Source organism: Eubalaena glacialis, chromosome 6 (assembly GCF_028564815.1).
Source record: "Eubalaena glacialis isolate mEubGla1 chromosome 6, mEubGla1.1.hap2.+ XY, whole genome shotgun sequence".
NCBI lineage: Eukaryota > Metazoa > Chordata > Mammalia > Artiodactyla > Balaenidae > Eubalaena > Eubalaena glacialis.
Genome location: NC_083721.1, coordinates 107,037,125 through 107,064,250, shown reverse-complemented (window position 1 = coordinate 107,064,250; position 27,126 = coordinate 107,037,125). Strand labels below are relative to the sequence as shown.

The window sequence follows — 27,126 nt, the reverse complement described above, 5'->3', positions numbered from 1 at the left end:
TGGGTTGTACATGAACAGTTCAACTTGCACTTTGCAGAGGGGCTTAGCCCACATGTCAAAAAGACAGAAGTTAAAATGAGCATGGTAGAAAGTGTACCCTTATCTGGTGAATCAAACTGAGCCAGAAAATTGAGTTAGGCCCTTGAGTTGGGACAACTTCTCTAATAGGGGTCAACCATCAAACAGACACGTTCTTCTGTTAGTTAATGTGATTAATTAATAGTATTAATTGAACTTGTTGGATTATAGAAAAGGAATGGAAAGGATAGGGCAAACCAAAGAAAACGTAAGATCCTTGAGGCATCTGAGCCAGAGTCCAGGGAGAAGACAGACGACCCACTTAAAAGGGTGATTGAAAGAGTTGAATGAAGTGACTGTATAGATATGGGCAGGGTGTAGGGAGAACCACAGGGGATGGTGAAGCATCTGGGGCTATCAATAGCTGGAAGGGCAAGAGGAGGGAAGGGGGACTTCCCTGATGGTCCAGTGATTAAGACTTCACCTTCCAATGCAGGGGGTGTGGGTTCAATCCCTGGTCGGGGAGCTAAGATCCCACATGTCTCAGAGCCAAAAAACCAAAACATAAAACAGAAGCAATATTGAAGCAAATTCAATAAAGACTTTAAAACAAAAATGAAAAACATAAAAAAAGAGAAGGGGAAGGAAGGGAAGGGAAGAAAGGGAAAGAAATGTCTTGGGGGGGCGAGAAAATGGAGTAGTTATGGGAACGTGGCAAGAACGACCATGTGGGAGAGGCCACCACCCCATGGGAGCTGTGACCTTCAGTGATGCCAACCTGTACTCCAGTAAGAGAGGGGAGCACAGGGAATAAATACCCCAACTTCTCTCTTCTGCTCCCCTCTGATTGCATGCCAGTGCCTCCCACTGCTGAAACCCTGTCCTAAGCCACAGAACAAAGGGCCCTGCTTGATAAAGTCTAATTCTGACCCTCCCAGAGCACAGGGGAGAGTGGAGATGAGTCAAGAGTGTAGATGGGGAGATGCTGGTCAAGGGGTACCAAGTTTCAGTTATGCAAGATGAGTAGCTTCTAGAGACCTAATATACAACAGGTACTGTAGTTAACAACACTGCAGTGTGAAACTGAAATGTGCCAAGAGGGTGGATCTTAGGTGTTGTCACCACCCCCATCCCCCAAAAAAAAGAAAGAAAAGAAAATGGTAAGTATGTGAGGTGACAGATATGTTAATTAGCTTGATCGTGGTGATTATTTTACAATGTATACATATCTCAAAAACATACCTTAAATATATACAATTTGTAATTGTCAGTTATACCTCAATAAAACTGGAAAAAGTAGAATGCTAAATAAAAAAGAAAACTACAGAATGATAAAATAAAAAAAGAGAGAGTATATCTGGAGGGGCAGAGAAAAATCACCAGAGGACATACAACATCTTGGGACCTGGGGGGCCATTAAACCACTAAGGTTTCTTTTCATCTCAGTCAGATCAATGCATTCAATTCATTTATTCAACATATATTAATTAGGCACCACCTAAATGCCTCATTTGGGGAATAAACACCTCAAGGTGAATAAATCACTATCCCTGATCTCAAAGAGCTCAGTGGTGCGGTGGGACAGGTCAAGAGGCAATGTTAAAATAGGAATCACCGCAGGATGCTGAGGAAGCAAGGTGAGGTACCAGACCCTCCTGCGGAGTTAGGAAAGGCTCTATGGAGGAGGGGAAAGGTGGGGGGGCTTCCTGAAGGAGGAATGAGAATGGGCCAGTAGAAGAGCTGGGAACCCAACGTCCAGTGAGAGAGCATGTGAATTCAGGATTGGGTGAAGTTTCACAGGAGCAGACTTGGAGAGGGAGTGTATGGGGCGGGGCTCATAAAGTGGGGTCCCCAGAGAGACAAGGGGGCCTTGGCTGAGATCCTGGAATCCATCTGAAAGCACTGGGGAGCCATGTTCATTTCTAGTAGGAAATGGCATGTTTAGATATGAAATCAGAGACAACGAAGGCTAGTGGGAGAAACCAGTGATGGGAAAGACCAATGTGTATATGTTTTTAATGGTAAGTTAAAATAAAACTTTCTCAAAGAGTGAAGCTCCGAGCAAAGGTCTGTGGAGCAAGCCAACTTCCTTATTCATCTCCCAGAAAACAAGGACACAGTTTGGAACTACGGACCAATTGAATTGAAGTGTTTTTGTATAGTTAGCTTAAATAACCAAATGATGAAATCAATCCTCTAAATTGTCAGCAGAGCAGCTGTTCAGAAGGCTCTTGTTAGTCATTGACCTTATGTTTAATATGATTTCCTAGAACGTGGATAGTCAGATTGAATGAAGTACTGCATCGAAGCCCTCCCTCCCCCTCCCCAAGGCTCCCTGCAATGAAAGGACCGAGGAAGAGAGAGTGGCTGGCACGAAGTGCAAAAGCCTGTTCCTTCCTGCCCCCAGGTGCCCAGGGAAAAAGAAAAGAAAAAAACACACCACAGACACACACACACAAGAGAAGGTGCCGGGACTACCACAGTTCTGTCTCCTTCCTAATCATAATGCAGGGGGTAAAAAGAAAAAGTTCACGACCTAAAAATCCACCTCTGGTTTTCAAGAATGACTAAGGATTCTTATCCAACCTATTTCCTTTCTGTATAAAAGTGGCTTTAAGCCTGACCTTTTCTCTGACCTGGATTTATTGCTATGTCACTGGAGGTGGGATGGGATATGCTGAAGGATTAGGTGGGAGGAACGGAGGGTTGGGAGAAAAATAGAGGATAGAGGTGGAGACTTATTCTTAGGAACCAGGGTCTATAGGGTTGAAGGGTAAGTTTTACCTTGAAAATAAAATGCCATGTGTAAGAGTGAAAAGGATGTTCTGTCTCTCTGTCTCTGCCTCTCTCTCTTTCTATCTATATCTATCTAGCCACCTATTAATCATCTCTATCTTCATACCCAATTACCATATATAACTGCCTATATAGTACTTGCTTCCACTTACTGTGAAAAGCACACATGTAAAACAGTTAAATAAAGAGGTTTACATATCATGTATTGAAAGAGGAGGAAATAATTGTACTAACAGCCTGGAGAGAATAGTTCTGGCAATTGAATATTTAATTTAGCTTAAGCTTCTGGCAGCCAAGGCAAAATAAACCACCTCTATGAGACTTATGAGTTGTTATTGTTGAAGAAAAGAAGTGCACTATTTTATCAAAAGGGGAAAATATCCTCTAGGATGAAATTCTAAAATTTCATTCTTTTTATGTAAGAGAGAGCCTGTAGCAAAATGTACAGTGTCTTATATAGCAGTTTTACAGAAGGTGCAGAAATGGTCTTCGTATGAGGTTTATTTTATCCTAGTGTTGTATATAAAAGCAGCTGCTGTTAATAAAAAGGAACTGGGAATTCCCTGGTGGTCCAGTGGTTAGGGCTCCTTGCTTCCACTGTAGGGGGCACGGGTTCAATCCCTGGTCAGGGAACTAAGATTCTGCAAGCCATGTGGTGTGGCACAAATAAATAAATAAATAGATAAATAAATAAATAAAATAAGGAACTGAAGACCATGACCTGCTTCATCCATTAGTCTTCTCAATAAAACATCTTTTAAAAAGACACTGCCCAAACAAAACAAAACCAACTAACCAATCTAATGATGACAACACCTGTCTAGTTCTGAACGTCTATAGTTCTACAGCTCATCTAGTTAGGATTCTGTAGTTAGTAGCCCTAGGTTATGGCTCACACTCACTTCTGAGTTAGATTCTTTCAATTGTGAAAAACAGAAATCTCAACCAAAAGTGCCTAGCCAGTGAGAGACTCTATTGGCTCAGGAAACTGAAAAGTCCATCAGTATGCTGGTCTCAAGCTCCGGTTTGACCTGGAGGTTCACAGTGTCACGAGGGCTCTGGCTCCTTTGCTCTGTTTCTTTGCTTCCATCCTCTTTGCTCTGTTTCTTTGCTTCCATCCTCTTTCCAGTTAACGCCTCTCAGAGCAGCAAAGAGTTCTATTGCAGCTTCAGGGTTCCTCACACTTCAAAATCCTCATGCTCTAAAATTCAGAGGAAGGAAACAAAATTCTTCTCCAAATACTGAAATGAAGTTTAAGCAATTAACATTGGTTGAGTAACTAATGTCAAAATATAATGCTGAGGGAATTAAGCCAGATACAAAAGAATAGACAAATTTATGTGAAATTCTAGTACAGGCAACATTAATCTATGGTGATAAAAATCAGAACAGGAGTGCCTTTGGGAGAGGGACACAGAAAAGCTTTCTGGAGTGAAATAAATGTTCTGTGTTTTGTTTAGGGTAGTAATTCTACCATTGTGTGCATTTGTCAAAACTCATTGTACTGTACACTTATGATGTGTGCATTTCACTCACTTAAAAAAGCAAACTCAAGTACTCAAGGATCATGCTGGCTGATGTAAGGAGAAGTGACTGAAGTGGACTAACAGGGAAAACAGGGAGACAGGAGACTATCACAGTTGCCTTAGACCAGACTGAGAAGTAGTGGTCAATTTCCAGATATACTTTGAAGTTGGGACCAACATGATTAGCTGATTGATTGACTGTGGATTGTGAGAGGAAGGGAGGAGTAGAGGCTGACTTCTAGGTTTTAGGACTCATATCACTGTATATCTAGGTGAATAGTAATTTTGTTAAATGACTAGGTGAATAGTCATTCATTAAAATGAGGAAGAAGTGGTGAAGCAGGAGATTTGAGTGGGAGGGTCTAGACAGGGCAATCAAGACTTTGGTTTGAATGTGAGATGCCTGTCAGATGTGAACACGTAGCTCCCAAGTGGTGGATGTGTAAGAATGGAGTTTAGAGGAGAGGTCAAGTGCAAGTATAAATTTAAAGCTGTGGACTGGATAAGAGCTCCTGGGGAGTGAAGATGGATGGCAAGAGAAGAAGACTGAGGCCCAGGACAGGCTGCTGGCATGTTTCCAGAGGAGCTGAGGTTTTCTAGGAGTGAGGAGGGTCTGGGAGCGGCAGTGAGGGGCAAGAAGGGCCCCACCCCTGCTCCAGAGTGCGTCGCGTGTAGCACGTGGGGAAGAAACGCCACCTCTAAAGAGGACCGCAGGGGAGGCAGGGTGCTCAGGGGTCAGCCAGGTTTGTCATCAGTGGACTCCTCTACATCCTACAAGTCTTTTCTAAACGGTTCTTTGATCCTCTTGCCCTAACAAAAACTCAGCTGTCCCCGGAAGGGCAAGGGTTCAGATAGAATAAGATAAGTAAGGGAATGTTCAAAGAAACTGAGGAGATAGAGGATTTTGCTGATGACAGACTGTGAGTTCCAAAGGGCCCAGTGGCAAGATTGGAGGGACTGGGGAGAGGTGGGTGACTGGTCAAATTTGAGGTTGTACAGTGTAGTATGAGGTTAAAGAAAATGGGTAACCTCGGTGACTTGGATGTCTGGTGGGTTAGAAACACGCTGAGACTAGTCTGGATGGTCTTTTAGGGACAAATGAGTAATTAGTGCTAAGCGGGGCTTCCTCTTGGCACTTCAGCAGTTGGTGGCGACAAGGAAAGCAGGGTGATCTCAAGGAATGGTGGTCTTCCCAGATCCAGACTTCTGTGGGCCTTCCTTAAATCCTGCTGTGACTGGCAACAAGACTTGAGCCAGGCAGTCTCACCAGGGACCTGGGCCAACTTCTGTCGCACTCCTGAACCAATCACTGTGGCTGAGGGAATGGGATTACACAGACTCTGGATGCCTGAAATTCAAGGAAGGAGTGTGTGCACGTGTTTGTGTGTATGTGTGTGTCTGAGCGCTGGGGCTGAGGTTACCAAGAGTTACCAAGAGACAAGAGAGGATGTTTGCTAAACAGCCAAACCCAGTGCACGTTCCTCAGAACTCCTCACCCAGCAACCAGCAAACATAATACTGCTGACAAGAGTAAATCTGGGAAGAGTATGGGTGGATCCATATAAACATATTGCCACTCTGGAAAAATAACAGGAAGCATTATCTTTCATGGTTAAAAAAAAAAAAGTCACAAAATTTGAGTAGGAGTTTTGTATTTTAATTTGATCAAGAATCAAATTGTATGTTTAAGCACTCATCCATTGCAAGGTCCAGAACTCCTAATGTTGATTATCTCAATTTTGTTAACAATTGTCCTGAAATATTATTACCTATAAGTACATGGAGTCAATTTGTAAGACATTTCTTTTCTTTTTCACAGGAAGAATTAAAAAGATTGCAGAATCCTTTAAAACAAGTTAATGATGGAAAATATTTACTTGAAAAGTAAGTAAAAATACTAAAGGAAATTAAAGTTGAAGTTGAAAAGCTTGCATTAAAGAAAGCTATTCGACAAGGCAACAATAAATAAGTAAATTAATCTTAGGATATCATTTTTGTTAGGACCTAGAAATGTGGCTCATTTGAGATATAGTTAAGTAGATTTATGGCTAGTTGAGCTACAATGCACAAGCTGTACTGATTAACAGAGTAATATGATGCCTGGAGATGTCTCTGATGGTATGTCTGAGGGCTTGAAACTTAACCCTGCCCTGTCTTTGGCTTTTAATCAGTGATGTGTATAGAAGGCAGTCATAAAATTTGTAAAACACAAGGGTAACACTAAGACTAATAGAATGAACATTCAAAATAATACTGCAGAATGGAACAAAACTGAGCTGGAATTAAAAGCAAGAAAGAAAGAGATGAAACTGAACAGAGATAAAAGTAAAGTCTTCCATTTAGGTTTGTAAGAAAATTGTACAATTAGAGCATGTGAAAGACGTATTCTGATTTCCGTGTGGGTGAATGCTTAGAGGTTTTTTCTGACATTAACATGAGACTATGATTTTATATGGCTTCTAAAGATATTACCACAATATTAGTCTGATTAATAGGTATACATTGTCAAGTTAAAAGAAGAAAAAATGAGCTATCATTAATTGAACATTTACAGGGTACTCTGTACTAGTGAATGTTTACAGATGTTTCCTCAGTGAATTCTGATTATGACCTTTTGATAGAGGCATTATTACTTCCATTTTACCAATGAAGAAAGAGGCTCAGAGTGCTTTCAGCACTTGTCTAAGTACACTCAGCTAAGAGTGGTGAGGAGGAGAATGAAACTCAGGTTCAATGCCACCAGAGGCCCTGCTTGTAACCACTAAGTCCCATGGTCAAGTCCATGTGAATGTCACCACATTTGACTCTGGGCACCACATTTAAAAGTCACATTGACATCCCCAAGAGCACCAGAGGGTTAAAACTGTGAGGGTTCTGGAACCACGTGAAACTACTACAAAGAGCTGAGGATGTGTAGCTCGAAAAAAAGAAATCTTAGAGGGAACATACAGCTATTCTTAAACATTTGAAGGAATTTTCCTGTAAAAGAGGGGCTACGTTGCTCTTCTTGTTCTAGAAAGCAGAACAAGGATCAATGAGCAGGATTTATGGAGAAACAGCTTTATGACTCAGAAAAAATAATGAATTTAGTAAAGATTCAGCCTGCCCAACAGAGTGGACTTCTTTGTTAAGGAGTGAGCTCATAGACACTGGAAGTGCCTAAGAAGAGTGTACATGACCATCCATCTGAGATGCTGTTGAAAACATTCCTGAAAATGGAAAAGCCTGGATTTGATTGCTCTTTCTTCTTTTGCCTGGCTTTCTGAGTCTGGACAAATTATATAACCACCCTGAGCCCATTTCCCCATGTTTAAAAATGAAGCTAACCATACTGGCTTGACAGTCTTACTGAGCGCATGAAATGTGACACCCATGATAGTGACGCCAAATCTGGCTCTGTATGCTGACACCAAATTAGTTCTCAGAGACAAAGTTTTGGGTGAAGTAGAAAAGAATAGCTTTATTGCTTTGCCAGGCAAAGGGGGCCACAGTGGGCTAACGCCCTCAAAACTGTGTCCCAACCTGGAGTTGGCAGTGAGATGTTTAACAGTGATGGTTCAAAGAGGGTGTGATCAGCTTGTGGACTTTCTTCTGATTGGTTGGTGGTGAGGTAAGTGGGAGTCAGCATCATCAACCTTCTGGTTCCAACCAGTCTTGGGTCTATGTATGGGCTTGTGGGCAGCATACTGTTAACTTCTCCCACCTGGCCGGGGTTTCAGTATCTGCAGAACAGCTCAAAGACATTGTTATGTGTATCCCTTGAGGGGGAAAGAGGACCCTGCCCTAAGGCTGCACTATCATTTCTTGACTGTTCCTCCTTAGTCTCCGCATCCCCTCCCTTCGCTAATTAGCAACTGTTTGAACCTGCTGGTTGGAACTTGGGGAAGGTCCTGGAGGCTGAATGAAACCTACTTCCTGTAACCAAGAAATGGGGGACCCAGAAAAGCTTTTGTGCCCAGGAGCCCCACAGGGTCCTGCTCTGTATCAATAGAATGGTGCCTTCAATACTGGCTCCTTGCCTCAGGGGCTGTTTGAACTAGAAGGCCTCTCAGGTTCATCCTATCTCCATGATTCTAAGAATTGACCATGTTACTACTTGAAGAACAGTTCATTTGATCAAATGAAGTTTCTGACTTATCTATGGATTTAATTTACTCTTGTTATGCCAGGGTATTCATATTCATTAATATGAAAAAATAAGAATAAAATTGTTTGATTACCCTCCTGCCCCCTCATCACCACCATCACTAGTTATTTGTAAACAATAATAACTGAAGATTTTTTGGCTGAAACTAGGAAGAAGATTTTTCTTCTGTGGAGATTAGTGTTGTAATGATGTTAGATCAGTGGTTCTTCATTCTGGCTACACTTTGAATCACCAGGAAGTTTAATAAAAATGCATAAGCCCCACCCCAGACAAATCAAATATGAATCTCTGGGGGTGAGATCCTAGAATCAGTATTTCTTAAAAGCTTCCTTTGTGTGATTCTAATGAGGATCTGGGGTTGAGAGCCAGTGGTCTACATGCATTTTAGATTTTTTTTAGTTATTCAATAATCTCTTTGAGCTTAATTCTCTGAGGACACACTTTCTCTGTGATGTTCAGCTCAGCTCATTTATTTATTAAATCTGGTTATGCTGTTTTTTCATTATCGACTTTAATGTGAGAAGTGAACTCCAGAAGTTTTTTTCCTGCTAATTGACCACAACTCTATATTAAACCCCTCGCTAACACCAACATGTATCTTTCCCAGCTCTATGCTCTCAGGAAGATATGTGAAGATTAATGGTCTCCTCCCCCTTCCTCTGTTCTTTCCCTCTCATTATCTAGAAGCCTGAGAAAGCTGAAAGCTTCTGGAAATGGCCAGTCTGCTTTGTATGCTTAGTTTTCCCAGTCATGATTGAGGAATTCCAGGGATGGGATTCAGAGTCTTCCCTCAAAACACCCAGCCCTCTGGGGCAAGCTTCCCTTTCATGCTCGTCCTAACTGTGGCTACCAGTCCTAAGAATTCTACCCATTTGCCTGGAATTCTGAAGATTTTCCTGGTCTGCTTCAGGGCAGGGCTGTGTGCTTGAAAGCTGTCAAATTTGATTGAAAAATTGGTGTACTTTGAGTGAGCAGATTAGGCATTTCATTATAGCTGTAGCTGACTTAGGTGTTAATGTAACTCATCTCAGCTACTTGAAATGACCATAAGTTAAGTGATAGTGGTGTCATAGCAGTTGATCGGTTATTCCCCCTTGGAATGTTACATTTATTCTGAATGCTTAACGGGGTTTTGTGGTAGACAGTTGGTGGGAAGGGAGGGGGAGCTGCAACTCCGTTCTACCTGACACCATCTACAGGGCCAACTGGATGCATTTGTCTCTGTCTGTCTGTCTGTCTCTCTCTCTCTCTCAGTGAAGCTTGGCATGTGCCCATAAACAGAGAAGAGCAATTACTAAGACCATTAATTAGGAGGCTGCTTATAACTCTATTGTTTTTGAGAATCATTTATTAACTTAAGTAAGACCTTAGGCTGACTGCTATCAATATTTTTTGTAAATGTTGAATCAGGCCGGGTACCAGAGTAGGAAATGCATGATTGCAAATCACACATTCTTCTGATGTATAATCGCTTTATGACCCACAAGCAATTATTGACAGAATGAGCTAAAGCTATCTAATTTAAACCTACTGGTATTTGTAGTGTATAGCTTGTTGAGGATGTATGAATTATAACCCCACAGTAACAAAATTGCTAATACTATTTTAAAAATTTCTTTTTGTGAAGACTCAAGCCTTGTCTTTGGTTGCTGCATATATCAACAGGCCCCACAGCACCTCACATATATCTCTGTTGCCCAATTTGCTAGTTTGTTTGTAAGGGGTTTAACTTACGGTATTTTAAAATATCCTTTTTATAAGGCTGTTGTTCCCACAAGACCATAGAATTATAAAAATGAGACTTTCCAGCCTACCGACACTGGATTAGGTCTCTCCGTGTTTCCCCTTTAATAACATCCATCACATTTTTAGTTACTCATTCAATATACCTCTTCTCCTAGATTGTAGGAACATCAGAACAGGAAACATGTCTAGTGTTTTCATCATTGTGTCCCCCATGTTTTGCATCATTCCTGGCATAGAGGAGACCTTTAATATATCTGTAAATGAGTGAATAAGGTTAAATTAATAATGGTAAACCTGAATACCAACAGCACAGACCAGGCAAGAGTGTTTTTTTCCTTGCCCCTCAGCATCCCACCCGGGCAACCACAGAGCTGTCTTGGGCTGATGGCACCACCTAGTGGCCATGTGTGAATATATCTGATCTACCATGTTTTCCCCACCACTTGTTATTCCTTTCTCAAGAGAGGATACGTTCATTATCCTAATGATGTCTCTAGCACAATTTTTTCTTATCTTTTTCTTTTCTTTACTATAATTGTAATCCTGGTCTTCATTACCTGGCTAATTTGAATACCCACCTAAATAATTTCCTTCATTCTCCTTGCTCACACCCACCACAAACCATTCTAAGACATCCCATTCATCACATTTTCCTGCTTCACATGCTTTGTTTTCCTGTAGCAACGTTTTTCAAACTGTAGATCACAATCCACTGATTGTTTGTTAAACCGATTTGATGGGTCACCCCTGACCTTTTAAAAAATCTGAAATATGTTTAAATAATATCAGAGTACCTTACATGTAGTTGGAGAAATAATATTTCTTGAAACTTTTGTTTCAGTTTTAAACACACACACACACACCCTTACCACATGCATATGTATTGGATTGGGTTATCAAATACTTTATCTATGAAAACCACAGTCAGTAGAAATTTAATAAAAGACTGATATTAAATCCTCCAAGCGGTACTTTGTAGTGGTGAGACTTGAGTATTAATGCGGTTTCTGCTGAGTTGAACATAACCTCTTTGAGCTTCAGATTTCTCAGCTCTACACTGGGGAAAATAATTCTTGATTGATAAAGGCTACTGTGAGAATTAAATGAGCTAATACAAGTAAAATGTCACGACAGTGTTTTGTACACATTTTGTGGCCAATGACTATTCCTCTTCTGCTTGTACAAACTCACTTCCTTTTATGCTCCTCCTTGTATCTTCCTCTTCCACAAAATTTCTCTTTATTGTCCCCAAATAACCTGAACATTTCACCTCCACTCTTGTTTTTTCTGAAGAACATAGGTCACTTTTATAATCATTTAACAATGGCACTTCAAACCGTCATTGCAATAAAAGAATACATTCATTTGTTTAGTTTGATGCTCACAGTCATGGATACAAATTGCCATCAGAGATCCCAATAATGTGGGTATAGTCACTTTCAGTGAATCATTTTGCTGTCTCAATAAAGTCACAGGTGAACAAAACCCTTTAGGTGGTGCAGAAAGAGACCAGATTTAACTGGACCCAACCGATAGTTGTGTCCAAGGTCCCCTTATCCTGAGAGGGCAGGCCCGGTAAATAGCTTCCTACACTCCTCTCCCTTTTCTTGCATCTTCAGAATGGGACCTCAGTGGGGTTTAGTCCTGCCTGGGTCTGCCTAGGTTGCATTTCTGGTATCAATGACTTAAGTTTTTTTTTTTTTTTACATTGATATATAGTTGATTTACAATATTATATTAGTTTCAGGTGTGCAGCATAGTGATTTAAAATTTTTATAGATTATATTTCATTTAAAGTTATTGTAAAATATTGGCTATATTCCTTGTGCTGTACAATATATTCTTGTAGCTTATTTACTTTATACACAGTAGTGTGTACCTCTTAATCCTCTACCCCTACCTTGCCCCTCCTCTCTTTCCCTCTTCCCACTGGTAAACACTAGTTTGTTCTCTATATCTGTGAGTCTGTTTCTGTTTTGATATATTCATTCATTTGTTTTATGTTTTAGATTCCACATATAAGTGATAACATGCAGTATTTGTCTTTTTCTGTCTGGCTTATTTCACTAAGCATAATACCGTCAAGGTCCATCCATGTTGTTGCAAAGGACAAAATTTCATTCTTTTTTATGGCTGAGTAATATTCTATTGTGTGTGTGTGTATATACATATATATATATATATATATATATATATATATATACACCACAACTGCTTTATCCATTCATCTGTTGGTGGACACTTAGGTTGCTTCCATATCTTGGCTATGGTAAATAATGCTGCTATGAACATTGGGGTGCATGTATCTTTTCAAATTAGTGTTTTTGTTTTCTTTGGATTCTACTCCTTTGTTTTAATATCTTCCTCATATGTATTACCTTTTACATCTCAACTTACTAATTCCTGTCCATTCTTCAAAACCCAGCACAACTACCATAGTCTCCATGAAGCCTTCCTTGACCACTGTAGCACCCAGTGATTGTCTTATAGGCTCATAGGAGCAGTGACCATATAGTCATAGTCCTCCATCTTTCTCCAGGGCAGACTGATGCTTTGCTCATAGTGGGAGCTCTGAAAACACTTACAGAATGAAAGGAGGAAAGGTTCAATGGTAGTGACACCATTGGGAATGAATGAGGTTCTCTCTACAACTTACTAGTTGGACAAAACAATGGGATTTGTAACACTCTACTTACGGTTTTTATTCCCCTGAAATTGTCTAATATTCTGCTTCCCTCTTTGCTTAAAGTAAATGATTTACATGCCCTAGATATGAATGTTGAGCTGAATGGTAGAAATCAAAAGAAAAGCAATGTTAAAAGGCAAAACAACAATTTCTTTCTATGGTATGGTTATTTATCCACCATCCATCAATAGGAACTTTTAGGACTCTATTAATAAAATGAACAAAATTGCATATATATATTTGCTTTTTCAATTAAATCCAAATTGGCAGCTTTATTGATATAAATGATAACTTTATGGATTCAGCTATATTGAGGCATTATTTCTGTTTGTAGTCACCAGCTGGCCATGGATGTGGAGAATAATATTGAAAAGTATCACCTCAATCTACAGCTCTTGGAATCAAAGGTGAAAATGTAAGTTATTTCAAAGTTTACATTAAAGTTTTTGTTTTACAGTTCTTGCTTTATTAATCTCTGAACTATTCTGGAATTTGGGGGTATAAGAATTACACATTGAATTCACATTTATATGTTACACATTATTTCTTCCCTGTTGTAAGTAGCAACAAAACTGTTTTGGGCACACAGCACCATCCACTGGATAATGTAGGGAATTATTTGACTGGCATCACTTCATCATTTCTTGGTTTTTCCGTTTCAGGCAGAGTAACATTCTTCAGCTTCCACCAGCATTTTCCACTGCTTTTCTTCTTGGTAACTTGGTTTATTCCACCTTGGAACAACTTGGTTATTTCTACCTCAGACCATGTCTTTTACACACACACACACACACACGCACACACATCCTTTCAACCCTCTTCTTTCTTTCTGTTTCCAGTCCAGCTCTTGTCCAGTTATTTTGGGAAAATATCTTTTCCCTTTCTTTCTCATTTCTTGTCCTTTTCTTTCTTGGCCAAATGAGAGTCCCCTTCCCCCACAAAAAAATGACTATCACATAAAAATACTGCTAAATACACCTCAGTATTAACAAAAAGAAAACTAATAAGATCCAAAGTGAGACAGGTTGTATTCTAGAACAAAATAACAACCTTCTCAAACCATTAGTAAATAGAAAAGGGGCTCATCATAATCACTTTAGAAGCAATTTTAAACTATTCATGTTTGCTCTCTGTGATCCTTTCCCATTCAGATTTTCCTTCAGGGGTGCGTTATAAGCATAACCAGTGAGGGTGTATATAATCTCTCTCTCTCTCTCACATACACACACACACACACACACACACACACACACACACACACAGAGCTTAACACTCTGAGAAGCATGTTTCTGGAGAATTTTAACATATCTGACCTTGGCCGGGATCACTGATCATTTACAAAAAGCCCAAAGAGGAATCTTTTAGAAAAGAAGTCACCTTGAAGACAAGAGCCTTGAGGTGTACAACTTTGAAGAAGTAAGCCATTTCTAGATTTAGGAATTGAAACAGAAATGACACAGATATGCAATATCCTGCTGGATAAAAGCAAATATTAATACACCCCCCTGTAAATCTACGTTAACATTGGTTATCAGTAAAATGCTTGCCTCTGAGCGAGCACATAGGGCTGTCTCTCAAGGTAAAGTTCAAACGTGGCTTCTGCACCAGTTGGGTCCCCTGCTAGGTAGCTGTGTGTCACACTTACTAAATGAATAATGAATCAGGCTACCAAATCATTTTATGTAAGCAGTGTGTCAGCCTTATTCCACAAGATGTTAGTTTCCAAACATACATTGCCTTCTCCTTAGAAATGTTCTCATTAAGATAACGTCCTCTTAACTGAAAAAGCACTGGAAAGGAAAGTTGGTTGTGTGAAAAATTAGAGTGATTAATTTGAATGCTGAAATGAAGTTAAGAAACCTCCCTGGTCTTTTTCAGTTTTCGTCTTCTCCAGTCTGTAGAGACAGAGGAGCAGGTGCCAGGAGGGGGAGCCGGCAAAGGAAAAAAATCTCTGTGCCTGAAGTCCAGCAGCTCAGAGAGTCTGGGATTTTATGTGTAGCTGGTGTAGTGGAGGCATCTCAGCTCAGTGAGGGGCAAACAGAATGGTTTTATCTCTTCTAATAACTCCGAACCCCATTTCCACTCACTGGAGAGGGATGAGGGAGAGAAGACTTAATCTTGCCCAATAATGGAATTTGAGTCCCATCGGAGAATTTAGTCCAGTTCAGTGACTCTTGTCTAATCTGGTTATTAAATTCTTAACTCTCATGACAGTTTGAACACCTCCCCTCCACACACATTAGACCGTCCCTACAGCTGTGCAGCCGGCTCACCTCCCTTCCCTCTCCCCTCTCCTCTCTCCACTCTCCCCGGCGTCTCCCTTTCTTTCTCTTCTCCTCCCCTCCTGCTGTCACCTCTCACACCCCCTGAGTGCTAAACACCAAGGCTGCCCCAGGTTTCCCGTGGATGGTGACCACTTGCACCCCCAGGCAGTTCCTTCCTTAGAAATAGCTCTAAGGGTTGACACCCGTGGAAAGGGTCACTGGGTCTCCCCTGAGCTGCACCCCTCGTTGTGTCCCTTGCCTTGCTGGCTGTCTCCCCCAGGCTGACCTTGGCATCCTCAACAGGGAGGATCTTGGCATACCCCCATTCCTGCTTCCCAAGGGACCTTTAGACCTGGAGAGCATTGGATATGAAAGATGGGTCTTGTCCCATGTTCCAGAGTCACTGTCAATCTCCACAGGATTTCTCTTAGGGTCTTCTGTCTTCTCTGGTGGGATCCAGCTGGACATCTACCTTTCCCCAGTAGAAGGGGGTTAGGGAGAAGCAGGAGTTACTGTACCATAACATCTGCTTTCCTGGAAACTCTCCAGTCCCCTCCCTGATGAGGAGAGAGCAGTAGGTTCCAGTGAAGCTTTTCTGGACAGTCCAGCCCCTGCAAGCCCTGAGGTGGGATGTACCTTGGCAGGCCAATCTCTGAACGTAAAAGATAAGGCAACGTGAGAACTGTTCCCAGATGTGGGCTGCCTCCACAGTGTACCTGCAGTAGTGGGAACCCGGGTTGGGGTTGGATGGGGCAGGAAAGGGTCTCAATTGTTCCCTCATACTCAGGACAACATAAAAAGGAAATAATCTGGTAAGAAAGCCTAAACCTGTATGTGGCAGTGCAAAGTATCCGTGGAAGGAATTAGAGGCCTATGGGGAAAGAACATGTGTGTTGAGGGGTGGAACTTAGAGGAACTCTCAGGAAGAGTGCATTCCCTGGTTCATGAATGCCACTGTTAAGAGGTAATTTTGAGTTTTAGACTTGGAGGATCAAAGAACTGCATCAAAAGGGTGAAAGCAATCAGGATTGCACGGCTATTAATAAAAAGTCACTTTGGGGAGGTGAAAGGCAAGTTTTCTGAAGATCAAGCAAAGGCAACCTTCTTAAGTTGGAAAATTTAGTGAAAGCAAAAGTAATAGCGAAAGCACCACAACAAGGGCTCTCAGCGCAACCCTAAGACTGAAGACAAAAGTACTCTTAAGGGCCAAGGCTGCCGGAGGGTCTGGGAATGACTGCACACAGCAAAGGAGTGCAGGTTTTAGCAGGGAGGCCTGACTGCCGAGGAAGGAAATGAACCCTCCAAATCCCTTCAAATCTCTGCCCTTTACGTTGGGGTCACTCCTTGCATGTTGCAGTGAGATCTAGAACACATCTTCTGAATACAAGCCATCATTTAAAAATTGTTCATTAATTGTTTGCAATCCCCCTCTTTATGTTTTAACAATATATTTATTTTGTGATGGAACAACATAGAGATCTATTGAATATGAATCATCTTTTAAAAATCTGCTCATTAAATATGTTCAATTCCTCTCTGTATTTTTTATGAATATATTTTATTTAGTGATGAAATAACATTTAGATTTATAAGGGGGAGAGAGAGAGACAAAGACAGACACACTCTTGAGAAGGAGGACAATTCCCAAAATAGTGTCGAGATATTTTTCAATAAAAGTTTGTTTAATTACATTTGTTTGAGAGTAATGCCTATCAACTTTAGTCAAAAGTTTAATTAAATGAAGATATGAGAGAAGAGTGGTTGAGAACACAGACTTTGGAGTTAGATCACCCTAGGTTCAAATACCAGCTCTGTTCCTTACCTGCTGTGTGACCTTGGGAGCACTGCTTACCTCTCTGGGCCTTAGTTTCACTCCTCTGTAAAATGAGAATGGTAACCATGTCTTAAAGGATTGTAGTGAGCTTTCAACGAGAAAATCCAAGAAAAACATTCAGTCCAGTGTGTCTTTTCCATGCAGTTGTACCTTTTCTAAACATATTTTTACATCAAATTGGGCTAATAAAATATTGCCAGTAAAGATCCTCAGGAATCCAACATATCATATCAATGTATATGATTTGCACGTATTACTTAAAAATATTTGAAAGTGTTTGATTTTCTTAAGTAATTATAATGATTTATCTAGGACGTCTATTTGTCAAGTTTGGGGCTAAGTGACTTAAATACCGTATCCTTGACTCCTTGCAAGAATTACAAAGAAGTTATTGTTGTTCCCATTTTGTGCATAAGCAAAATGTAGGCCACTACGTTTAGTATTTTTCCCAAGGCCACAGCTATTGAGAAGTGAAACTGAGCAAGAATCTATATCACTCTAAACACATTTAGTTTCTGGGAGGTTCCTTCAAGATGGTAACATAGAAAGATCCTGAACCATTTCTTCCCACAGACACACTGAATCTACAGCTACCTATGGAACAATTCCCTCTGAAAAAAACAAAACAAAACAAAAACACCCCGAAAAACTGGTGGAGTGACCCCTTCACGTTGGGCAAACAAGAGGGAAACCACATCAAAGTGGGTAGGAAAGGCCGAGACACAAGCTCTCCATGAGCCCCATCCCTGGTGTGACGACCCCCATTCGGGAGGGAACTCAAAACCCAGAGCTTCTCTCTGAGGAGCAAAAGAATTATACCCCACATTGAACACCCCAACTTTCATGACTGGAACCTGAGAGATGAGCCCCCGAAACATTTGGCTTTGAAGACCAGTGGAGCTTGTGCCCCTGAGATCCTAGAGGCTGTGGTGAACTAAGGAACATCTCTTAAAGGGCCCTCATGCAGATTCACCCACTCCAGGGCTCAGCGCAGAAGCAGCCCTTTAAAAAGTGCCCAGACTTTATGTGAAAGAAATTCATTTGCTAATTTTAAAGCTGGTCAGCCCCAGCGCACAGGCTACTCTCGACATTGGAGGGGAAGGATATAGACTCTAACTAACGGAGAAACTGTTCTTTTTTTTTTTTTTTTAAAGACTTTTTTGATGTGGACCATTTTTAAAGCCTTTATTGAATTTGTTACAATACTGCTTCTGTTTTATATTCTGGTTTTCTTGGCTGCAAGGCATGTGGGATCTTAGTTCCCCAACCAGGGATCAAACCCACACCCCCTGCATTGGAAGGCGAAGTCGTAACCACAGGACCACCAGGGAAGTCCCTGGAGAAAGTGTTCTTAAATATCTACCACTCCCAGGGCACAGCAAGAGGCAGGAGACCCAGGAGCTCAGTCTTGATGTGAAAGGGGCAGGCTTCTCATTAAATACGCATCTAAGGGCTGACTGTAAACCTTGCATGGGACCTCGGAGGGTGGGCACTGTCTTCAGGCTCTCCCTCTGCCGTACTTCAGAGCTTCAGCGTCTCTTGGAGAGGAGCTCTCATATGTGTCTGGTACCCCAGTTTTTACCTCTGGTGCCCTGTTTATTGTGGCTGCCACCCAGGGGATATTACCCCCTTGATCTCCTTCTGGTTCTGGAGGCCAGCAGGACTTGTGCCCGTGGTCCCACAAGACTGTATAAATTTGTATTTTTTGAAAGCTGCTGCCTGAGGGTCTGACTTCCAATCAGTCCAGATCTAGGTGCTGACTGAGATCCTCCCCTTTGTGACACTGACTGATCTTGGCACCCCCTTACCTACTGGGAGTTATTAAAAATAAAAAGGGTTGCTTGGATAAGCAGAGGTTTGAGAGACAAGCAAGAGCTGGGGCAAGGTTGAATGATAAGGTTTGTCTCCTGCACAAGGCCAACCCTTCAAGACTGGGAGAGATGGCTGTTTCATCCAATGCATAGAAACCAACACAGAGAACCAAGCAAAGTGAAGAAACAGAGGATTATGTTCCAAATGAAAGAACAAGATAAAACCTCAGGAAAAAACCTTAATGAAATGGAGATAAGTAAATTACCTGATAAAGCGTTCAGAGTAATGGTCATAAATATGCTCACTGAACTCAGAAGAATGAATGAGTACAATGAGAACTTCAACAGAGAGATAGAAAATATAAGAAAGTACCAAACCGAAGTCACAGAGCTGAAGAATTCAGTAAACACACTTGTTTATAACCACACGTCCTCATGAGGTAAAACTTTTTCTGCTTTGAGCATTTACTGAGCTATTTCTAGGACACAATCTTTGGAGAATATATTTGTTGATCACCAACTTACCATATTCCTAGAACTGTATAGATGTGATGGTCACTATACACATGGTCACTGCCCTCAAGGGCTTCACAACCTAGTGGAGGAATAGGACTCATTGGAAAAGAGGTATCTGGACCAGGCTAATCTGATAACTCTTGTTTTTGAGTGGTTAATACCTCCCAGAGCTACTGTTCTCACTCGTAGACTCAGTCGACTCTGTGTGCCTTATTTTTGAAGTGCTTTCTCAGTCTTCACAAAGAAAAGAGCATTACAGAGCCAAGACCCAAGTGGCCCAAATTTCCATCTGTGAGGGAGTTGGGTGTTGTTGAAAGTCAAGGTGGTCATAGGTGTTGGTGAAGAAACCTGCAGGAAGATCCAGAAGAACACAACTCTGTGATGCTTAGGAAGTACCAACAGTCAAAGTAGGGAGCTGAAGCCAGGAGTTACAAACTGGGCAGAAACTGGGGGGAGGGGAAGCAGCCTAGAGATATGGGCAAATGCTGTGGAAAACCTGCCTAGTGCCTTCAGTGACCCTTTCCTGGCATTTGGGCAGGTCTGTATCAAGATACAGGGTTGGGGCAGACACCAAATAATACAAATATGGCAAATCTGTTAGGGTATATTTTAGTTGCATGTAGAAAATTTAACTAACAGAGACTTAAACAAATAGGGGTTCTACTTACCTACTCAAAGTCACTATGTGACAAGCCAAACCCATCATCTTGCTCCTGCTTCATTTCTTCCTTTTGCCAAACCATGAGGAGGGAGTACAATGTTATGGGGAGACAGGGGAAACTGGTTCAAGTGTTACATCAGTCAGTTCTCATCTTGTCCCCCAGAACTTGGCCAGGACTGTTGGTTGCAAGTAACAGAAACTCAACTCAAACTAACTTGTATATAAAAAGAGATTTTATTAGATCACCTACCAGAAACACCCGGGGGCTAATGTGTTTCGAGCAAGGTCATCAGGCATCTTTTGTCTTCTTCTTCTGTAAGCTCCTCTCTCTACGTTATTGCTTCTCTCCCAGCATTGTGGCAAAGTGGTCATGGACAGCTCTAGGCTTACATCCTACCAGTTGAAAACCTCCAGGTGCAGGAGGGGGCTTCTTTCTCTGTAGCCTCTCATTGCCCGGCTTGAGCCATGTGAGCATCCATGAACCAGTCACTGCCCTCTGGTTGTTCAGCCCCAGCACACGGGCTGCTCTCTACAGTGGAAGGGTAGGATCTGCCCCATCCATAGCTCATTGGTTGAGGGTTGGTGGGTCCTCAAGGGAAAATGGGTGCTGGAACCAAGAGAAGGAGAAGTTAATGGTGGGCAGGCAAAACCTACCTCTATGATAATAAAAGAGCCTTTCCCATAGCCCACTTGTGCTAAGGATTGTGTGGGAGAATACACACAAAAAGAGCTATATGTAATTAGCTATTGTTTCCCAAGATACTCAGACTTGTGTCCTCTTTGATGGTGCCCTTTTTTCCCCATCCTCAAATTCAGATTACTTGGGTAATAATGTATTTTGAAATTTTAACAATTATTTAGTAACATTTAAGAACTAGTAACTTTCACAGAAGAATCCAGATTTCTGACTGTCTTTGAAAAGTTGAAGGTCTGGCAACTACCAACTGTGCCAGGATGGGGGTTCCCCCTCACAAGGGGCAGGTACTGTTCAGTCTTCCCCCAGCCTGGCCCGGGGTGACATCACAATCCTCTTCCTGTCTTCATACCCTCATGCCATACCACTATTTTCTGGGACCGTCCTGCATCCTGCCTGGTACCCTCCCTTCCATGCCTTTGTCCAGAGGTCTTTCCTCTTCCTCCCTAGCAATCTAAATCCCATCCATCCTTGAAAGCTAATTAAAGTAACCAGGACTCCCTCAAACCTCCTCTAAGCATGCCAGCTCTCACAGAGCCCTCTCTTCTACTCTTCTATGTGAGGACATCCAGTGACAACCAGAACAGCACAAGCTGTGAGTCCCAAGTAATTGTGAGTGCAGGAGGGAGCCACCTGCACCATACAACTGATGAGGATATATAACGAAAGGGCAGAGGCAAGCGATTATGCCATCCCTGAGCTGAGAGAAGATACATTGGAATTGACCTGGCAAGGAAATTGAAAAATGTATTTATCATCTCTTTTGAAGTAAACTTCTATACCTTATTTATAATTCAAAATGTAGGAACACACAAAATGTGCTCCCTTACTGCGACCAGCTTTTTAAAGCATTATATTGATGGCACTGCTTAGTTTCAGAAGTACAAATGTCAAGGTAGTTGGTGCTCAGGGTTTACTCTGCAGCCGTAAAGGAGGCTGGTGAGTAGGAATTGTGGTAAAGCTAGGATGAGAAGATGAGAAGTGATTCCCTTTGACCGAAGGACAAATGCTTCTACATTTTGTTTCAGTTCCCTAGTACAGTAAAATAGCATTTAGAGATGGTATTCCGAGAGCTAATATTAGACTAATTTAACCTATGAACGTCACATCAGTGTTGTCAAAGGGGAGTTCGTGTGTAATGTAAACACTTTTATATGATTCAGAGAGTAGCATTGGCTCCACCATTAAAAAAAAACAATGTAGCAATTTAGAGTAATAGCCTTGTATGACATGACTGGCCTCTCTTTTTTGACCCTGACATTTAAAAAAAGAATGAAATATAGTGTAGTATGCTTTCAACTAAGTAAAATTGTTTTCATATATGTAGACAAGGATAGTAAGGTAAATATCCAAAAATTAAAATAGCTTCTGTATTAAGGCAGCGAGTGGGCTTAGATGATTTTAATACACATTTTAAACGTATTTAATATTATCACATTTTCTTGTCAATTAAAACAAGAAGAGGATATCCATCTACTTGGAAGGAAAGAATATTGTCTTTTTAATCTCTGACTTAAGGAAAACTGATATGTCACTTTCCAGATTCCATAGAACTAAGATGGGGAAGGGGATGCTTTAAATTCTTTGCAGACCTCACCTGGGTTTTGCCCAGCATCGTTGTTTTTTAAAGGTGTCACGCTGCCCCCTGGTGTTCAACAAGCTAAATTGTAAGGTCTCAAATGCCTACTACATTTTCTTTCTATATTTTCTGAATAATCAAGGCAATTAAAAAGGGAGGCGGGCTGGGAGAGGAATACCTGTAGTCCTATAAACTTGTGGGTATCTTATGGGTTGTCAGTGTTTTCTATTTTTTAAATTACTTAAAAAATGTCACACGTTTTTAAGCCCTTATGCGCAGGTTTACAGGCTTTAGGTGCCGTAAAGTGGCAGAACTTGTCAGCAGGGCTCTGGGAGTTGCCCAACACTTCAGGGACTTTGGATGGCGTGGAAATCAGCTGGCCAAAATGCGATACTCCCTTAATAAAATGGATCCCAGAAGAAACAACGGGATTACCAAATTCAGGCACATAATCTTACAGGACCCTCTCTGAGATTCTGTTTAAAATCTTTAAACCAAAGGAAAATAAATAAATAAGGGTGCATTTTGAGCAGACATTGCATAAGAAAATAGTGACCACATATGACCCAAGGCAAGAAGCTTCTGGCCTCTCAGTAAGGGCCCCAGAAGCTGAAGGTTCATAGTTTCAGGGAAATTGGCCTCTGATCCCAAGGTTGTTTCACTGTAGCTTCTGGACTTTTCCTTGAGCATTATAACTCACAGAGCCTTAATAAATTAGGGAACACATACAAATTCAATAATGTGGTAGCATTAACGTGTTCTTTATATCCTCTGGCTGTTGAGAACTGATGGTCTTTGAGCCGTTCTAGCCAAATGAAAATAAATCAGTCTGTTTACACAGAAACACCTTTAGTGACTTTGGTTGTATGTGGAAGAATTATAGAAGATCAGATGCTTCCAGAAGTCAAAAAGAGATGGTGATAGAATCAGTGAAACCATTTAAAACTATTCTAAAAAGCTGAACCCTGACAGTTGGTCTTCATGTCGGGCTAACCCCCAGGAGAAAATAGATTCTGTTCCCTGATTACATGTGGAAATCGAGATCTTAATCTCAAAGATTAGAAGCTAGTTCAAATGGAAAAAGAAATCACTTAGCTTTCACAAAGAAGAGATTTCTATTACCCAAATCAGAAGATGACACTTTTGGGATAATAATCACAGGAAATAAAGAGCTTCCTTGGGTGAAATCTCAAGAAGCCACCTAATCAAGGGTTACTTTAATTTTCTGAATAGTACATAATACTTTCAAATATTTTGTCTTCTCTGTCCATTTCTTTGTTTATTTATCATACAACGCCAGTTTCCTTCCACAGTATGTAAACTCCATGACCGTAGGCCTCTTACCTGACATGTGCCCGGAGCAGGGCCACTGCATTTGGCCACTCAGACTACACTGTCTAACACCACAGAGCACCCCTCACCTTGAGGTCTTTGTGAATGGCCCCCCCTAGAGCGGCCCCGTAGTCTCTGTCCAGAGCAAAGCGCTGACCATGGCACAGAATGGTCCTTCAACAATGATGTATTGAGTGAATGAATAAGTGATACGTCAGCCTATTTATTATTCTCATTTGAAAAAAGGATGAGAAGTTGAAAGATTTTGTGTCCCATAAATCAAAGCATGTACATTTACATGTGCAAACTAGTTTCACTTTGATGGATGACTTTTTCTGACTAAGTTGATTCTTGGAGACTGATTGAGCTCAGGCAAGTCTGTAAAAGTCGAACCAGTAACATAGACAGTCCAGGTCTTCTGATTTCCCGTGTCACGTTCTAGGTGTGTCAGTTTCCCCGTCCCCATAGCCAATTCCTTCAGATTCCTTGCGCTTTGCCGAGCGTGTGGCCGGGGAGTGACGGTGTGTGCGCTGTTTTTTTTTGTTGTTGTTTTTTGGCAGCATTCAGCGAGCGTGGCGCGAGTATCTGCAGCGGCAGGACCCCCTGGAGAAGAGGAGCCCATCCCCACCTTCCGTGTCCTCAGACAAGCTGAGCAGCTCCGTCAGCATGAACACCTTCTCGGACAGCAGCACACCTGTGAGTGCATGTCTCCTTTTCATGACTTGGTTGGCCAATCACCTGGTCTCCAGGGCTTTGGTTCCAAGAAAGAAATCTTGGGATGTGAGCAGGTGGTTTGTGATAGATCTACAAGTTGCTTGTTTGCTATGCGTGAACCCATGGTGAGGGTTTTGTCCTCTCAAAACAAAGACATGATTCATAAACACACAGTGAACTTAATCAAGTCTGAGGGAATTGATTGCGTTTGAAAGCAACCTAAACTGCTCGTTTGTGTGTTGGCATTCCTCCATTACGGAGAATATCGTTTTACTTTTCTTTATAATAGCGTGTTCCTTTTAGTCTGTGTCAGTAGCATTTTGTGGTGAGAACAGGATAGAAGATTAGCTTGGTTATAAGGATTTTAAAGAGAACCTTCACAGGAAGAATTGAAAGGGGTCACGAATTCAGGGGTTGCATCTCAAAGGCTTTTGGGGCCAGGTAAGTAACCCATGTGACTGACGGGGGTTGAGTTGTGACTGGCTCACTGAACCAAGGCATCACCTAAAAGCGCAGCCCCCCTCGGCTCCTGCAAGTATGTTGCCAGGTGGGTAAGCAGAAAAGATGTTGCCAAAGGTCATTTTCTTTCTTCATAAGATGCCAGAAATCCAGATTTTTAAATGTTGGCAACCAGTAAGAAAATTTTAAATGTAAATAGACCGTATGTGCAGACCACAGTTGTCCTGGGTCCACCAGTTTAAGAACTCTGGAGTACAGGGCTGAGGAATGAAAGAATCTGATGGAAGCCTTTACTTTAAAAAAAACAAAAACAAAAACAAAAAACACACCAAATGTGTTAGGAAATAAATGATCAGGCAATTGTAATGCAGATTTGTGTGGATTTGGCCATTGTGATCAGTTGCCATTGTCACTGGAGTACTGAAAGAAGTTAGGAAGAGAAATGAACTATACAAGTATATTATTTTTTAAAAAAAATCTTCCTTGACTACTTTGTAATCATGTTTATTCCGTTGTGAAAAAGGTTTCCCAACAGCCAAAATAATGCGTTCACATTGGGATCAAGCAAAGGTTACTTTGAAATGTTTTCAGATAACTGTGTTGCATATTCTTTAATTCATGGCTTTATCTAGTTATGGATTCTAAAGAGAGAGCAGTAAGTTCAGCTTATGGCTGTGCCAATAACAGTGGCAGAAGATCTATTTTTAGCTGACAGCAGAAATTGAATCCTTAGTGAATCTGCACTTTTTAAAGACAATTTTTGGGGGCAATGAGTTGTCGTAACTGGCCTCACTATCACTAGAGGGCGCTCACGAACCACTTTGGAAAATGTCTGAGTTTAGTAAAGTTTGTATTTAACTTGTGATTTGTGAGTGAAAAAGAATGTGAAAATTGAGTGTCTAGGATGCCTTCGCTGTGAATGTCAGTAGAAGGTACAAATTAAACGACTCTGAAGACTGGATTTGAATGATGGAAATTGAGTATCAGAAATCACTCTGCCCGTGAGTTGAAGGTTTGGGTTTACTACTGCCTTTGTACTTTCTCAGCCCTAATATCAACCGTCTAGTGATATCTAACCGTTTTAGTGTTGCTTTAGGGCGGTTATCCTTTTGGCTTATTGAAATTCTGGAAGAATCTATCTTTGCTTTATATTTATGCTGCCACACCGCTTTGATTCTAGCACCTCAAGTGTTTTTGTGCATAAATGCATGTTCTTCCCCCTCGTGGGTCATCACGTTTATGTATATCTTTGCACAGCTTTGCTAACAGTTTTACCTTATTTAATTTAGCTTAGCCTCCAGGTTCCCTGAGGTTTCTTGATAGAGGAGATTTCCTCCCTCAAGTGTCCCCAGCAATCTGGTTTCCCATAAGGTGTGTCAGACTGAACTGGGAGTGGCACCCTGCTCCACCAACACGTCATCAGTCATCACGCTTTATCTCTGTGCTCGTGGGACAAAGATGACCCTATTCCATGTGTGGAAGTCTGGCTCACTCCTGATTGCCTACAAACAGTGAGAATCAAAACAGGGTTTCAAAAAACATTACTGGAATTAGCTTCAGAAAACAAGCAGACCCTGCCCAGAATTCTAGTAAGGTTATTAATTATAAGAACAACTTTGGTATTGATGATGGCAGTGGTGTGACACTAAATGTACAAAATAAAATATGAAAATACAAGATGTTGGGACATTCCCAAGCCTTTCGTTTGTCAGGCAGGTAAAATACCCAAGCCATAATTGTTTAAAACTTTATGCTTGGTTGTTTGGAGCTGGTGTAACTAGCTAAGGTTGTTTTTATCTCCCATGATTATCCCTTAGCTGAGGCCTTTCAAGAAGATTCATTCTTACATCTTTCGTTGGTCGCAGCCCCATGAAAGGAAAGTGACTCGACTCTACCTTGACTGGCCTGCCAGACCCAGTGATGAGTAGATGAGTAGACCTCAAGTTTATGGAGGGGATAAGGATGACCCCCAGCTCACCTTGGCTAAGCCTGTCATAAAGAGATGAGCTTCCTCTAATAATCAGAAAGTCTTTTGGAACTTCAGGGTTAAAAGTCTTCAGTCCAAGTCAAATGCTCCCAATGAGGTGTATCCGTAGGCAATTCTCCAGGCCCCTGACTTCTACTAGATCCCCTCCAGCTTGTTGAACCTCAGCCTTCTTTCTCTGCGCTTGATCTATCATGGTTGCTGCCTAGACCATCATCTGTCTTCTCGAATCTGATCAGCTGCCTGTCTCATCCTAACCCTCTACTAACCTCTGACACAGCCTCAGTTGGAGGCCAGTCTGCCCTTGCATAACCCGTGGGCCTTGCCAGCTGCTCTACCTGCCCCCATGCCTATAATAA

General features: G+C 41.4%; 1 protein-coding gene across 3 annotated transcripts in view; it reads left to right on the top strand.

Moving 5' to 3' along the window:
* SCHIP1 (schwannomin interacting protein 1) overlaps positions 1 to 27,126 on the top strand; it is an 801,544-nt gene that overhangs the window by 185,481 nt on the left and 588,937 nt on the right. For all 3 annotated transcript variants that reach the window (XM_061194515.1, XM_061194514.1, XM_061194513.1), the window contains exons 2-4: positions 6,160 to 6,224; positions 13,254 to 13,334; positions 24,171 to 24,306. In XM_061194515.1, the coding sequence (XP_061050498.1) occupies positions 13,267 to 13,334; positions 24,171 to 24,306 (204 nt within the window). In that variant the 5' untranslated portion in view covers positions 6,160 to 6,224; positions 13,254 to 13,266. The remainder of the gene's footprint in view (positions 1 to 6,159; positions 6,225 to 13,253; positions 13,335 to 24,170; positions 24,307 to 27,126) is intronic.